The 17,142-nt window shown below is 42.7% G+C and overlaps 1 protein-coding gene across 25 annotated transcripts in view; it reads left to right on the top strand.

The window, feature by feature from the left end:
• LOC138637428 (titin homolog) overlaps window positions 1-17,142 on the top strand; it is a 1,151,517-nt gene that overhangs the window by 1,119,276 nt on the left and 15,099 nt on the right. For all 25 annotated transcript variants that reach the window (XM_069726100.1, XM_069726106.1, XM_069726124.1 and 22 more), the window contains 7 exons: window positions 385-450; window positions 988-1,053; window positions 1,573-1,638; window positions 10,398-10,463; window positions 11,407-11,472; window positions 13,536-13,601; window positions 15,908-15,973. In XM_069726100.1, the coding sequence (XP_069582201.1) occupies window positions 385-450; window positions 988-1,053; window positions 1,573-1,638; window positions 10,398-10,463; window positions 11,407-11,472; window positions 13,536-13,601; window positions 15,908-15,973 (462 nt within the window). The remainder of the gene's footprint in view (window positions 1-384; window positions 451-987; window positions 1,054-1,572; window positions 1,639-10,397; window positions 10,464-11,406; window positions 11,473-13,535; window positions 13,602-15,907; window positions 15,974-17,142) is intronic.

The raw sequence follows: 17,142 nt of genomic DNA on the forward strand, positions 1-17,142 counted from the left end.
GCGGTTGTTGTGACACATGACCCCGGCGCCCAATCAGTACTGGTGTCACTGTCTCTGTGGGATGCAGCTTATCTCTGACTTCCTCTTCATACTCAATTTGTTCGAAGGTGGGGACAATGACGCAATGCTGATTGGGTGCCAAGGTCACATGTCACAACAACAGCAAGAGCTCCCCGGGGAAAGCGTTTGCCGACACCGCGAGAATGGCACCGGCCCAGGAGGTGATTATAGGCTTTTTTATTTTATTGGGGCACCTCATAGGGTACGAAAAGGGGTTGTCCTAGTAGTAGACAACCCCTTTAAAGGCTATGCCACTCTTCTTTTTGCTTAAGGTTACGTTTATATTGATATCCAATTTACATACATTTGTCTATTTCTCTTCAGAATGGTCTGCGTTTTTTCAGGACTTCTTTCTTGATGTCTTTAATACATTTACTCTATATGGAGAAGGTAATATTTTCTGATTTTGTTAGTCACAGTTGGTATGTTTCTTAAATATTGTAGTGAAGCATTGTCCTTATGTAACTCTTTGTAAAGTCACAACAATTTTTTTCTTAAGACTCCAGGAGATTGAACTGAATTATCTAGTTCAGTGATCACAATTCTCAAACAATTTGGGTTGTTTTTAAAACTAGTTACTTAAGATAGCAGTGTACATGAGGAACTTCGTAAATGCAATTGTTTAACAGCTGATTGCATTTTATACAGTCACTTCCATTTACTTTATATGATGATAAACTACTAATCTATTACCAAGGGAAACATGTGGAAGTTGTTTTTTCAAGATACAAATCCCTACTGTAATAAAGAGTAGCACAGTGTGGTCTTTGTCAGCTTTGTACTTTTTGGTAAAATTAATAATTTTGTATGTGTATTGTCCCTGCTGTGGCCCATTCATTAAAGGGGCATTATATATTTTTTTCTGAAATAGGATTCCAAAATAACATGAGATAACAAAATTAACACTTATTTGGTTTCTACTTTTAGTTTGGGCTCAGTTCTTCCAGAATCTCTTCTATGGAGGACTTAATAAAGTTTCTGAATTTGGAGAAGGTAAAAATATTCATTATTTTGGCAGTAAGTAGCATAGAATTATAAATTGTAAGCTCGTGAGCAGTGCCCTCACTCTTCATGTAACTGTTAAACAATCGGATGTGTAAAATAAAATATTCCTGTGCTGAGATAATCTTGTAACTGAGCCCCTGCTGTGTACTGTGTTATTATGCAACTTATAATTGTTAAAAGATCTTTTGAATAAAACGTTGATTAAAATGAACTTTGTTCATAGTAAAACCCCTTTATGCAGGGTTTCCCCAGTCATCCTTCTCTTGACACCATGATAGATATATCAAGGATCATGGCAGTACCTAATTTGAATGGTAGGAATTTTGTAGCTGGTAAAGTGAAATGATGGCTATGTGTGATCTTATCTGACATAGTTAAAAAAAAACTTTTGTAAGGTTTATTTTTACAAATAAAATACTGCAAACTTTGGTAACCTATCTAGAGATGTAGCCAATCTCCCACTATAGCTGTAAGAATGCTATATATTCTTTTTTTGTTTTTCTTCAGATTGTATTCAGTTCTTCAAGAATCTGCTCCTAGACGGAGTTAACAAACTTAGTCAGTTTGGACAAGGTAACTTAATACATTTTTACGTAATGGTATGATTATTTTGTGGTAATCATTTAGGCATTCATACTTTACTTACATGAACAATGGCAAAAAACGCAATTATATTGCACAGCTGCACTCTTGGATTGGAGAAACTGAAATATTGGTTGTCAATTTCATGACACAAAATGCCTCTTGTGTAAATGGACACTGTAAAAATAACCGTGAATGTACAAAAGATCCCAAGAACTGTAAATTCCATTTGAATGGAATTGCATATGCAGATTTTTTTTTCCAATATTTTATTCCTAATGACCAAAACTTTGAATCCAGAGGAGAAATATTAGTGTTTGCTCTTTTTTGATTCAATCCTACAGTGGTACTTGAAAGTATGTGAATCCTTCAGAATTTTCCATATGTTGTTAGGAGTCGAGTTTCCTCTGCTGCACAGGGGGAATCTCGATCCGTGTCTGCTGCGGTCTCCCATTCGGTATCGGCCACAGTGGGCTCTGCTCAGCGGAGACGTCGCTCCCAGCGTCTCGCTGGGGCTGATTCGGTGCATAGGGTCACTACTGCCTTTTCTGGCTTTCCTATGGTACCCTGCACTGATCTGCGGCGAGCGAGCCTCTCTGGGACTAAGTCCTTGTTTACTCACACTGAGCATACCCAGGGCAGGGTCTCCCATTGGAGGTCGAGGGCTACATGTTCGGTCACATGCTCAGGTGCTGCAGTACATTCCATTGGTCCTTCTGGAAGGTCCTGAAAGGGCAAAACATGCTCAGGTACTGCAGCACTTTCCATTGGTCCTTCTGGAAGGTCCTGAAAGGGAAAAAACTTCAGTAGCAGCTTCCTGTGCTGCAACTATATAAACTGCGCATGACTGCACGGCCATGCGCTAGTATCGTCTTATGCTATATGCTTTGCGTCAATGTGGTCATGTGTTTGAATGTGTTCAGGGACCCGGCTGAAATAAGCCCCTAGAATGCTGGCACCTCCGGCGAGGAGATTGTGTTTAAGTGTGTTCAGGGACCCGGCTGAAATAAGCCCCTAGAATGCTGGCATCTCCGGCGAGGAGTTTTGTATGCATGCATGACCACTCACTGCTCACATCTGGGTAGTTGGCCTGTGCCTCTGTGAAAGTCTAACAGGGCACAGAGCTTTCCTCTCGCGGTTACTCTGTGAAGCTAACAGAGTTGGTATATACCGCCATATAGAGCCGCCATTATTTAGCAGCAGGTGCTTTCCTGCACGGTGGATCCCGGGTTGCGAACGCACCAATTCCATTTAATAAATTATATATTTGGTGCGTTCCGCCAACCCTAACAGTATACTAGCGCCAGGATCTGGCTAAGTAATGGCGGATGAACAGCGATTGCAGGGGTACATCCAGCTGCTGGAGGGCCGGTTGGCGTCTCTTGAGCGTGCAACCTCGGCGGTGGATGTTACCGCAATAGCTGTTCAGGCTGCTAGCGTGGCTGCAGCAGCTTTACCCACTGCCACCTCTGTTCCGACCCTATCTCACCTTCCTTTGCCTGAGAGATACTCTGGGGACAGTAAGTCCTGTAGGGGTTTCGTGAGCCAATGTGGTATACACCTCGAGCTTCTGGCTGCACGTTTCCCTACTGAGCGGGCAAAGGTGGGATTCATAATCTCTCTCCTGTCGGACAGAGCGTTGGAGTGGGCTACGCCGCTGTGGGAGCGCAACGATCATGTGGTGCGGAGTGTTCCTAGGTTTCTGGACACTCTGAAACAGGTCTTTTTAGGACCTCAAGTCACCCATGATACAGCGCTCCAACTGCTGGCTTTGACTCAGGGTTCAACCTTGGTCAGCCATTTTGCTGTTCACTTCCGGACATTAGCGTCTGAGTTGGAATGGCCAGATAAAACCCTCATTCCCGTATTTTGGAGGGGGCTGGCTGACCATGTGAAGGACGCTTTGGCCACTAGGGAGATTCCCGCCACACTGGAGGAGCTCATAGCCGTATCTACTCGTATTGACCTCCGTTTTAACTAGCGGAGGTTGGAGCGAGCCCAGTGTAGGCAGAGGTTTCGGCTGGCTCCCACCTTTGCCAAACCTTTGGAATCTCCAGTATAGGCATCCGAGTCACATGAGGCCTTAGAGGTGACACGAGCGGGATCCAAGTCTCAGTCTGCCCGTGCACATAAGGTCCGTCATGTTTGCCAGCAGTCAGGACACCTTGCCTCCAAGGGTCCTCAGCGGTCGGGGAAACGTCAGCGTCTAGTGGCAGTTGGAGGAGGTACACTAGACACGGCGACGTTTGCCTCAAAGTTGTCCTTCAAGGGGACAATTACCATAGGCCCATCCACTCTTATGGTCGAGCTATGCGTGGATTCTGGGGCAGAGGGTAACTTTATGTCTTCCGCTTTTGCCCAGCGTCACACAATACCCTTGGTGATGCTCGCCAAGCCGGTAACCGTTCGAGTGGTAAATGGGTCATCACTACCTTCACAGATTACCCACCAAACCATTCCTTTCACGCTATCTGTGTCTCCATCACATCAGGAGATAATCTCCCTATTAGTCATTCCTGAGGGAATTGATGAGGTCCTGTTGGGGATACCATGGCTTCGCTACCATTTTCCTCATATTGAGTGGTCCTCTGGGAGAATTTTGGGTTGGAGTAAATCTTGCGAGGGTAGATGTCTGAGGGAGTGCGTTCAGGTTGCTACTACACAGGTACCCGCAGATCTTTCCTCTCTCCCCAAGCACTATTGGCCCTATGCAGACGTGTTCTCCAAAAGAGCTGCGGAGACCCTTCCGCCTCACCGCCCCTATGACTGTCCTATTGACCTCTTGCCTGATGCTGAGCCTCCCCGGGGTCGGGTCTATCCGTTATCTCTCCCGGAGACGGAGGCAATGTCCCAGTACATCCAGGAGAATCTGGCAAGAGGATTCATTAGGAAGTCAGTGTCACCGGCAGGGGCAGGGTTCTTCTTCGTACAGAAGAAGACTGGAGACTTACGTCCATGCATAGACTACAGGGGTCTTAACGCCATCACCGTTAAGAACAAGTACCCACTACCCCTGATATCTGAGCTGTTTGATAGGCTACGGGGAGCGAGGGTATTTACAAAGTTAGATCTGCGGGGTGCTTACAACTTGATTCGCATCCGTGAGGGGGATGAATGGGAGACGGCTTTTAACACCAGGGATGGGCACTATGAATATCTGGTGATGCCCTTCGGGCTCTGTAATGCCCCAGCCGTTTTCCAAGACTTTGTGAATGACATCTTCCGGGATATGCTCACCACCTCGGTCGTAGTCTATCTGGATGATATTCTCATCTTCTCTCCAGATATTGACTCCCATCGGAGAGATGTTCGCAAAGTCTTCGACCTCTTACGGGCAAACTCCCTCTACGCCAAGTTGGAGAAGTGTGTGTTTGAGCAGGAGTCCTTGCCATTCCTTGGTTATATCATCTCTGCCCAGGGTTTGGCTATGGATCCTGCCAAGCTACAGGCTGTAATGGACTGGCAGGAACCCCATTCTCTTAAAGCGGTGCAGCGCTTTATGGGGTTCATTAATTACTATCGCCAGTTCATTCCACACTTCTCAACTTTGGTAGCTCCCTTGGTTGCCCTCACCAAGAAGGGAGCAAATCCCAAGTTGTGGTCAGAGGAGGTCTCCAAAGCCTTTCTCTCGATCAAGTCACACTTCGCTAGCGCTCCCATCCTACATCGCCCCGATGTTGATAAGCCATTTGTCTTGGAGGTGGATGCCTCATCCGTTGGTGCTGGAGCAGTCCTTTTCCAAAAGGATGCTCAAGGTCGGAAGCATCCTTGCTTCTTCTTCTCCAAGACCTTCACACCAGCGGAGAGGAATTATTCCATCGGGGACAGGGAGTTGCTGGCCATGAAGTTGGCTTTTTCGGAGTGGAGACATCTCTTGGAGGGAGCTCGCTTTCCCTTCCAAGTCTTCACTGACCACAAGAACTTGGTGTATTTGCAAACGGCCCAGCGGCTGAATTCTCGCCAGGCTAGATGGTCCCTGTTCTTCTCCCGGTTCCATTTTACTCTCCATTTCCTCTCCGGGGAGAAGAACGTTCGTGCTGACGCTCTCTCCCGCTCCGTGGTGTCATCGGAGGAGGAGGAGGAGCCTCGGCTTATTGTCCCTTCTGAGAGCCTGAGAACTGTAGCTCCGGTTTCGCTACAGTCTGTGCCCCCGGGCAAGACTTTTGTACCAGCTAACTTGCGACCGGAGGTTCTCTCTTGGGCTCACTCCTCCAGAGTGGGTGGGCATTTTGGGACCAAGAGGACATGTGAGCTTCTGGCGAGAACATACTGGTGGCCGCATATGGCCCGAGATGTCAAGGACTATATTCAGGCGTTCGTTTCTTGCGCCCAGAATCGGTCTCCTCGGCAATGGCCTGCTGGGTTTCTTTACCCTCTACCTGTGGCAGACAGGCCCTGGGAGATGGTCGGGATGGACTTTGTGGTGGGTCTACCCAAGTCGCGTGGCTGCTCCATTATTTGGGTTGTCACCAACCATTTCTCCAAGATGGTGCATTTGGTGCCGCTTCCTCGGTTACCCTCAGCACGGGCCTTGGCGGTGTTGTTCATTAAACACGTTTTCCGTTTGCATGGTATGCCTGATAAGATTGTCAGCGATCGGGGTCCCCAGTTCGCATCTCGGTTTTGGAGAGAGCTCTGCCGTTTACTCAGCATAGAGTTAAACCTCTCCTCTGCATACCATCCCGAGACGAATGGGTTGGTGGAGAGAACCAACCAGACTCTGGTGACATATTTGCGACATTTCGTCTCTGCTAGGCAGGATGACTGGGCATCTTTGCTACCTTGGGCGGAATTTGCCCTGAACAACGCCGTAGCCGATTCCACTGGTCAAACTCCTTTTCTCCTTAATTACGGCCAGCATCCGCGTGTCCCTGTGCCCATGCCCGTGTCATCCACCGATTCTAGGGTGGCAGACTGGGCGGTGGAGGCACGTGACATCTGGGACCGCACACAGGATGCCATCCGGGCCTCCAAGGAGAGAATGAGGGTTTCGGCTGATACACACCGGCGCCCCGCTCCGGTCTTTGCTCCTGGCGACTTAGTGTGGCTCTCCGCCCGTAACATCAGGCTGCGAGTTGAGTCCACTAAGTTTGCTCCTCGCTACATTGGCCCGTTTAAGGTTCGGGAACAGGTCAACCCTGTGGTCTACCGTTTGGCTATTCCTCCACGCCTTGGTATCACCGATACTTTCCACGTTTCCCTCTTAAAGCCCGTTCATTTGTCCCGGTTTTCCGAGTCATCTGCTGGGACATCGGGTTCATCCACGGATGAGTTTGATGTGAATGCTATTGTGGGGTGCAAGGTGGTACGTGGCAAGAAATTTTATCTGGTGGACTGGAAGGGTCACGGCCCAGAGGATAGAACCTGGGAGCCTGTGGAGCACATTCGGGCTCCGCTGCTTATCGCAGCTTTTGAGCGTAGTGAGGCTCAAGGAGGGGGGGGCCCTAGGAGGGGGGTAATGTTAGGAGTCGAGTTTCCTCTGCTGCACAGGGGGAATCTCGATCCGTGTCTGCTGCGGTCTCCCATTCGGTATCGGCCGCAGTGGGCTCTGCTCAGCGGAGACGTCGCTCCCAGCGTCTCGCTGGGGCTGATTCGGTACATAGGGTCACTACTGCCTTTTCTGGCTTTCCTATGGTACCCTGCACTGATCTGCGGCGAGCGAGCCTCTCTGGGACTAAGTCCTTGTTTACTCACACTGAGCATGCCCAGGGCAGGGTCTCCCATTGGAGGTCGAGGGCCACATGTTCGGTCACTTGCTCAGGTGCTGCAGTACATTCCATTGGTCCTTCTGGAAGGTCCTGAAAGGGCAAAACATGCTCAGGTACTGCAGCACTTTTCATTGGTCCTTCTGGAAGGTCCTGAAAGGGAAAAAACTTCAGTAGCAGCTTCCTGTGCTGCAACTATATAAACTGCGCATGACTGCACGGCCATGCGCTAGTATCGTCTTATGCTATATGCTTTGCGCCAATGTGGTCATGTGTTTGAATGTGTTCAGGGACCCGGCTGAAATAAGCCCCTAGAATGCTGGCACCTCCGGCGAGGAGATTGTGTTTAAGTGTGTTCAGGGACCCGGCTGAAATAAGCCCCTAGAATGCTGGCATCTCCGGCGAGGAGTTTTGTATGCATGCATGACCACTCACTGCTCACATCTGGGTAGTTGGCCTGTGCCTCTGTGAAAGTCTAACAGGGCACAGAGCTTTCCTCTCGCGGTTACTCTGTGAAGCTAACAGAGTTGGTATATACCGCCATATAGAGCCGCCATTATTTAGCAGCAGGTGTTTTCCTGCACGGTGGATCCCGGGTTGCGAACGCACCAATTCCATTTAATAAATTATATATTTGGTGCGTTCCGCCAACCCTAACATATGTCTCCATAAATTTTAACTAAAACTACATCAGTTTTTCACACAAGTCCTAAGAATGGAAAAGAATGGAAATATAAATGAGTGAAAAATATTATACTTTGTCTCTAAATGGCAAAAGTATGTGAAACTTTAGGATTAGCAGATAATATGAAGGTGAATTTAGAGTCTGATATATACAATCAATGGGTTGACAATCATGGATGAGTGAGTGATCTGCTTTATTTAAAGAGCAGGAATCTTGTAAAGTCTGATCTGCAGAACACATGTCTGTGGAAGGCTTTTCAAACAATGTTTTGTGGATGTTTGAAAGCAAAATATATACAGTACAGACCAAAAGTTTGGACACACCTTCTCATTTAAAGATTTTTCTGTATTTTCATGACTATGAAAATTGTACATTCACACTGAAGGCATCAAAACTTTGAATTAACACATGTGGAATTATATGCTTAAAAAAAAGTGTGAAACAACTAAAAATATGTCTTACATTCTAGTTTCTTCAAAGTAGCCACCTTTTGCTTTGATGACTGCTTTGCACACTCTTGGTATTCTTTTGATGAGCTTCAAGAGGTAGTCACCGGGAATGGTCTTCCAACAATCTTGAAGGAGTTCCCAGAGATGCTTAGCACTTGTTGGCCCTTTTACCTTCACTCTGCAGTGCAGCTCACCCCAAACCATCTCGATTGGGTTCAGGTCTGGTGACTGTGGAGGCCAGGTCATCTGGCGTAGCACCCCATCGCTCTCCTTCTAGGTCAAATAGCCCTTACACAGCCCGGAGGTGTGTTTGGGGTCATTGTCTTGTTGAAAAATAAATGATGGTCCAACTAAACGCAAACCTGATGGAATAGCATGCCGCTGCAAGATGCTGTGGTAGCCATGCTGGTTCAATATGCTTTTAATTTTGAATACATCCCCAACAGTGTCACCAGCAATGCACCCCCACACCATCACACTTCCTCCTCCATGCTTCACGGTGGCAACCAGGCATGTAGAGTCCATCCGTTCACCTTTTCTGCGTCAGACAAAGACACGGTGGTTGGAACCAAGGATCTCAAATTTGGACTCATCAGAACAAAGCATAGATTTCCACTAGTCTAATGTCCATTCCTTGTGTTCTTTAGCCCAAACAAGTCTCTTCTGCGTGCTGCCTGTCCTTAGCAGTGGTTTCCTAGCAGCTATTTTACCATGAAAGCCTGCTGCACAAAGTCTCCTCTTAACAGTTTTTGTACAGATGTGTCTGCTGCTAGAACTCTGTGTGGCGATTTCTGAGGCTGGTTACTCGGATAAACTTGTCCTCAGAAGCAGAGGTCACGCTTGGTCTTCCTTTCCTGGGGCGGTCCTCTTGTTAGCCAGTTTCTTTGCAGCACTTGATGGTTTTTGCCACTGCACTTGGGGACACTTTCAAAGTTTTCCCAATTTTTCGGACTGACTGACCTTCATTTCTTAAAGTAATGATGGCCACTCATTTTTCTTTACTTAGCTGCTTTTTTCTTGCCATAATACAAATTCTAACAGTCTATTCAGTAGGACTATCGGCTGTGTATCCACCAAATGTCTGCACAACACAACTGATGGTCCCAACCCCATTTATAAGGCAAGAAATCCCACTTAATAAACCTGACAAGGCACACCTGTGAAGTGAAAACCATTCCCGGTGACTACCTCTTGAAGCTCATCAAGAGAATGCCAAGAGTGTGCAAAGCAGTAATCAAAACAAAAGGTGGCTACTTTGAAGAGCCTAGAATATAAGACATAATTTCAGTTGTTTCACACTTTTTTGTTAAATATATAATTCCACATGTGGTAATTCATAGTTTTGATGCCTTCAGTGTGAATGCACAATTTTCATAGTCATGAAAATACAGAAAAATATTTAAATGAGAAGGTGTGTCCAAACTTTTGGTCTGTACTGTATATATCTTGCATTAATATGAATATAATTCTCAGTGAAAATGTGGGGCATGTGCACTAAACATAATGCTTACTGTGTGATTCATGCATTGTCCTATCCTGTGTGGATCCAACTGTAGTGCAAAACAAAGTACTGACAGTCCTTATAATTAGTTACCTTTGCATTGTTTTCTGCTTCTGGTCTTGTGACATTTTTTATTACAATATGTTGAAATTTTGGGAAATAATTGCTCATTGTGTATCAAAGGCCGGGGTCACACTTGCGAGTTGAATGCGAGAAACTCACGCATCAATACCCAGCACTGCCGCCGGGACTAGGGACTTGAGCATTCAGCTGCATAGAAATACATGCAGCCGCACGCTCCAGTCCCTAGTGCTGGCGGCAGTGCCGGTATTGATGCGAGAGACTCACGCAAGTTTTTCGCATTGAACTCGCAAGTGTGACCCCGGCCCAAAAATGCCTTTTTCTTTTAGGCCTTCTTCAGTACTTCCAAAACCTATTCTTCGATGCACTTGAAAAGGTTAATGAGTTAAAGGAAGGTAATATCACTATCAAACGTTTGTTGCAGATTTGTCAGATTGTACAATACAAATTGCATATACCCGTACACTGCAAAAATAGGGAATCCTTAGCAGATACTAGAGATTTGCTTAGTAATTTATGCAGATTGTGTTTTAAAATCTGGTAACAAATTCTCTTTTTTTCTTTTTAATTGATAACAAAAATTCCACAGTCTTTCATTTCTTTTTTTTCATATTGAATTGCCTAATAACATTACCTGTTAAAAACCTTCATGGCAAACAGGGATATTTTGCCAGGGGAAGTTTCAATAGTCCATTAATTTCCTCTGCAGCAAGAACAAGCTTTGGGAGCTCCTCTCCATGATGTCCTTAAGGTTTCAAGAGAGGTTTTGCCTTTATAGAACAACACTGTCAATCTTCAATTCTTACTTTTCTTTAGCCAAAACATAGAAATGATTCCCAAAGAGTTTGAAAGATAATAGTTTAACTCTATCCTGACATAAGAAATCTTAGGAATAATATTATACAGCTATTCTGACATGCATATTCAAAGTAAGTACATTGGCCTCATCAGATCTAGGATATTTGTTTACTAACATATGCAGCTTTTATTCTTCATCAAAACTATAAAGTGCCAAGCCCCATAGATTGATGGGGGTTGGGAGGGAAGCCCTCAGCTCTTTAATAACTATGCACAGCAGAGTATGGACTTCAAAGAAAGTTAGTGGGTCCATAAATTGTTATGCATGCTCATGCAAGAGCTGAGCGTTAATGCCTTGTGGTTTGCCCAATCAGTACAGGTGTCAGGATTTGTACCTTCAGGAATTTTACGGGACAGCAATGTATCAGCCAGTAGACAAATTTAGTTATACTTTAAAATAAAATGTCTTGAATATTATTTCAGGTCTTCAACTTTAAATTTTTCACCTAATTATTATCTATAAAATTTTCATTTGTTCAGATCTTCTACGTTACTTCCAGAGTCTTTTTTATGAAGGACTTAATTGGCTTTCTAAGTTGGGAGAAGGTAATTGTAGTCCTCATTGCACCTGCACTAGACTATAGATCAGCATGTCTTACTTTTACCCAATCTAATATCTGCTAAGGTAGTTTTGATTGCACCAATTAGTGCATGTGAACAGTAGTATAGAACCATGGCAGTAATACTAGTAGATATAGCACTAAAGTCATTGCGCATTGTTCAGAAGTAGTATTTGGTCCAGTACTTAGATTACCAACTTTTGTTATGTTATCTTCAGACCTTTTTCACTACTGCCAGCGTGTTTACAATGACATTCTCATTTCACTTGATAAATTCAGAAAAGGTAACTAAGCTTTATGGAACAGATGAATGACAATCCACTGCATTTCCTTCAGATAGTGAAAATGGCTGAGCTTTGCGTTCTAGACGGCTGCAACGTGAAGGCTTTCTAGCTTTACCATAAGAGTCCTAGCCTTTGTCAACGACAATGACTTACTTAGAAAACACCACAATTAAAACATTTTAATCAAATTGTTTATATTTAGAACTTACAACTGAAGATTTTGGTGGTGAATTTTATGTGATTGTTACCTTACCTAATTACTAACAAATAATCAATCATAAATAAATAAATTCTACTCTTAAGTATGGGCAGAGACACTGCAGGGACTATAATGGTATCCCAGTTTTCTTTTTATCTACATAGAAACAAAATGCTTTTTTAGGTGTGGGCTTTGATGGCATCCAAGCTCGCTTTTCAACTTATGCTCTCATGCTCCTCTCCTATGTACAGTTCCCACTCACTGCGCACAGAATCACACAGTAGTGAGCAACCACTGTGGCATCCTTGATTGAGGTGACAGGATGATGCAGTGAGCCCTTGGTCACACCAAGAGTGTACTGAGGAGCCCTCATTTGCATTTGCAATAAAACCGTTTTTCTCTGCAATTAGAAAAAGGAAATCTATACTGCAGCTATAACATTTATAAGGACTAAAGTGGGCCTTCCACATTAGCTGTCTGTCCAATGAACGATGTTTTGACCAACAGTCATCTTAGCTGACTCTCCAATACACACAAGCAATAATCATGATCTCTATGGAAAGGCCGGCAGCTTATCTCGGGGGAGAACAATGTGATTGGTAGTCCAAAGTCATTCATACACAATTAACATCTATCCCAACAATCAGTCGGCTATACACATTAGTCCATAGTGGAAACCCATTCTTATCAGTGGATATAGCTGATATTTACATGATGTGTATGGAGGATTTAATGGGGAATTCTCAAGTTGTCTCTTGAACAATTCAAAGCAATGCATTCTCCTTATAGTTTGCTTTCTTCCTGATTTCTAGTCAGGCGGGCTCTCATCCTTGAGTGAAAGCCTTGGTGAAAAGAACCTTTTAATTAGCTGAATTATAAAAGCAAAACACTAGTTGTGCTATAACACATTCAGCTATTAGTGGTTTGTTCTGAGTCTACACTGCTATCCCTGGAATTAAACATAGCGATTACAAAGTTTTTTAACACCACACAGCTCCTGACAGTGAAAGCAGAGAGTGTCATTAGGAGACCTTTTGAGGAAGCTACTGAGTTGATGATTTATAACTGTACTTCTCTTCACAAGATGAGAGGGGATGTATGAGGGTGCAGGAGGGGAGGTGAACAGCTAACTGCTGTATATAACTCAATGGATGAAGAGAGCTGACTGGGATGTTAAGAGTTAACCCCTTTCCTGTAATGTAACTATTACGCACACTGGGCCCTGCATTTGAGGCCAAGCTCAATGGAAATGAGCTGTACACTATATAGGATAACATTTTTCATTGCAGGAAAATGGCAGCAGATAGAAAAAACAAGTCAATTACAAATCAGCAATTTAAGAACTGAAGAACTCCTTTAAATCCCATGTAGCACTGTAAACTTTAAGTTTGAATCACATTATAGTCGTCACAGGCTCCGTTTAATGCCAGCATTGAGAACAGAAGCATGTGCTGAAATGCGTAGGCAACTGCTTATTGGCTATACTAGCGACTATAATAGCACGGCTTCTGGGACCAGATAAGTAAGCTAACTTTATACACAACCAAGCCTGTCTCTTTCCAACAGATCTTTATCAGTATGTCTGCAATCTTGCCTATGAGGGGCTTGATAGACTCACTGACTTGTGGAAAGGTAAATGCATTATAGAGCTTAAGTAGAACATGAAAACACTATCTTTCTCCTGCTTATTAGTCATTTAATCTAATAATGCAATTTTGATTATGAAAGGTAATAATGAAAGGTGCACTTTCTGTTAATGTATTTAGTATGATTTCTAATAAATGCATACTATTTTTTCTTCTAGAGTTCTCTTCATAAACATAGCTAGCTGGTTTCAATCTGCACTTTACTTTTTCTTTTGGAACATGCACTGAGTTTCTTCAGGTGCTTGCGTAAAATTATGACCTGTCGGTGTCATTACGAGGTCCATTTAGCTCTTTTTCACCCTTGTGTACAACAATTTGATGTTTATGGCTTTGAGGCATTATGTTTTTGAGGAATTTTAAAAGGACAGAAGTCAGAGCCAGGAGATTGTAGCAAATAAATAAAGTTCTGACACTTGTTTTAAAAGTGTTCATGTTTTGGAGAAACCGCACACCAGTCGATACAAAATATGTTTTTGCATTTTAATTATTTTGTTCTCTTATTTAAAGTTCACACCACATCAAGTGCAATATATCTACTCTGTATGCTGTGAAAGATAGCGACATTTCTGGTTTTATACCCTTCATCAGGCTGAGACAGATCACCAGGGTACAGAAACTCTGGGTCAAGGGTGGTATTCCCCAATGGCAGACCGGTACGTTTGAATACACAGTAATGCATCAGAAGCACAGTTGTCTATTGCCTCACTGTGAATCCAATTGAACTGGTCAGGCAATCTATTGGGGGATGGTGTAGCTTTTGGGCTAGTGATATCAGGAGTATTGTTAAGATCTTAATAATGCTGGTTCTAGATGGATACTTTGTTTTAAATTCAGTTAACATAGGAAAACATGCAAGAGAATACAGTACTGACTTAACACAGTCAGGTAAATACACAATTACATCTAGTGACACAAAGGTAATGTCTTGATGTCTTCTTTGATCGGAGTAGTTGTCTTTCTTCATCTTCTCCAACCAGCCCAGACTTCTACAAATTATTCTTCGAGCCATGACTCTTCTTTGACGAAATCTTCTATTGCAGAGAGCAGTTTCTCAATTCCTCTTCTTCCTCCCTACACGTTTTTAAAAAATGATGTCTTTTTTCTCAGATTTTCTATATCGCTGACAATAAAGGTTGTAACTTATCCCTTCCTGTACATAACCTCTGCACAGTTCACAACGTATGCCTAGAGAATATCTTCACAGAAGTAAAGAGTCCACCAGTTCCTATTATTCTCGGAGTTACAGTAAAACATTTATCTGTATTGAAATTAACTGAAGCTGGAACTCAGGCAATATGGTGGTTCTCATAATCATGCACAAAAGAAAATCTACAACTGGGAAAATATACTATAGAAAACAAAATAATATGTATTTGTGTCTGGTTTTAATTAGTGAAAACAATCAAGTTCCCATTTGTATTAAACATATCTAAAATATTGTAGAATGAGTTATAGTATGCATTTATTAAACAAATGAATGGAGAGCACATTGTAAATGTCATGTTTAATATAAAATGCAGTTTCCTTCCTTTTACGCTTTCTTAACTACTTTCACAAAGTTTTATGCTGGATGTAACAAGTTCAGTCAATTAAAAGAAGATATTTTAGCCCTCTAATATAATGAAAGAAGCAAGGACTGGAAAATTCCAGCTATTTCTAACCATTTACCTAACCTGATCTCATGTATTAGAATTGGTTTGTTTTAAATTACTTTAGTACAAGTTCATATAATATTAAATGTGAACCTGTTGTGTAAAAAACTGCTATTAGTTTGCAGATATGGTGTTAACTTGCAGTTTAATACCATTCTAAAGCTGTACGGTCACCATGCTGAAAACCCAGCTATCGAGAGGAAATTAACTTTATTCATTCAGCCAGCTTCCAGCTTTCAGTCATAGAGGCATGGCTTCAGTCACCACTCAGTTCACAGTGAGCGGAGGCTGTCACCATGTCTCAGCACTGACTGATAGCCAGCTCTGCGCAGATGGACTACTGTACCGGCTGTCATTCAGTGTCGAGGCGTGAAAACAGCTGCAGCTCACTATGTACTGAGCAAAGACTGAAGCTGTGCCGGCTGCACCTTTATGACTGAAAGCCAGAGGTTGCCGAGAGGAAAAAAGTTAATTTCCTATCGGTAGCTGGGCTTTCTGTGCGGTAGCCATACAACTCTAGAATACTATTAACATGCAGATTTTCTCCATATATGCAAGTTAATAACTTTTTTTTTTAACATACCCATTTCCCATTAATATTGCAGTTAATACACTACACTGAAATAATATTTTCTTTCAGATGTTCATCAGTATATGAAAACTCTTTTCTATGACGGACTCAATAAAATTACTCAGTTTGGAGAAGGTAAATGCTTTCTAAATCCAGCTCAGCTCATCCCCATCATAAACTCTGTTTTCAAAAATATTGTTCTAGAAAAATGTCGAGAAGTCAGCTAATATGTAACCCAGCAGGTGTTGAACTATATCAAGAGGAAAAAAAATTAGGAACATGTTTTATTGGTGTAGATTAAAGGATTAGCATAGGTTAGTAAAATAATATGCCACAATACACAGACATTCAGTATACTGACAGTGAAAATAGTAATGGAGTGTCTTAATTTGATATATACGGTAAATATGATAGCAACATGCACAAAACATGTTATTTTTGTATGATAAATTAGAGCAGAAGAATTCCCTACTGAAGAGATATTCTTATAGAAATACTGGACACTGCATTATACTAGAAGCTGAGTTTACATAGTTTTATTTTACATATATGAATGCAAATTGGTTCTAGGCTGTAAAACAGGGACACATGATATATTATATTTGCACAATATCTTTTTTTCTTACAAAATTCTAAAAACTGCCTCTTTTCCACCTCACCTTCATTCCATGAGTTAAATTATCTATGCCTGATTTTTGATTTCTGGTGCTTACAAGATAGTTTCTAGTCTTTTGATTGCCTGGGGCAAGTTGTAAAAAGTTGCCTTTCCAAAATAGGAGATGAGAAAGTACTGGAATGGATGGCACAGCTGCTAAAATGCTGTCCCACTGTAGACACGGAAGGATTGCCTCAGAGTAATATACACGTTGCACCCTTAGGTGCTCTCTGGTGATGGTCGAGGCAAACTTGTGTCCTACATCTGTAATTATTTTCTAAGTTCTCATCAGCTATTCAAATCACAACCTTAGAATGAGAGTTGCACAAATTCTCCCATGAGTAATGAATATGAATGGAATTAAACTACATTTATTTATACCAACTAAAGATGGGTTATGGTATTTGCAAAACAGGATATACTGTATGCAGATAACTATAGAGATAGGCAACATTGTGGGTAACCTCACAGATTTACTAAACTGCCTTATATTTTAACGCTAGAGTAGGAATGGCTGAGCACCAGGTGCAGGTTTGTTTATTTCACACAAGTACAGTTGAACTTGTATTTTATTGATATCCCTACTAACTCCAGACTTATAATTCCAGTTGTAACGCTTGCTCAGTGATTGCCAGTGATTTCTGTCTAT

The sequence above is a fragment of the Ranitomeya imitator genome, chromosome 5 (genome assembly GCF_032444005.1).
Source record: "Ranitomeya imitator isolate aRanImi1 chromosome 5, aRanImi1.pri, whole genome shotgun sequence".
In the NCBI taxonomy this organism is placed as follows: Eukaryota; Metazoa; Chordata; class Amphibia; order Anura; family Dendrobatidae; genus Ranitomeya; species Ranitomeya imitator.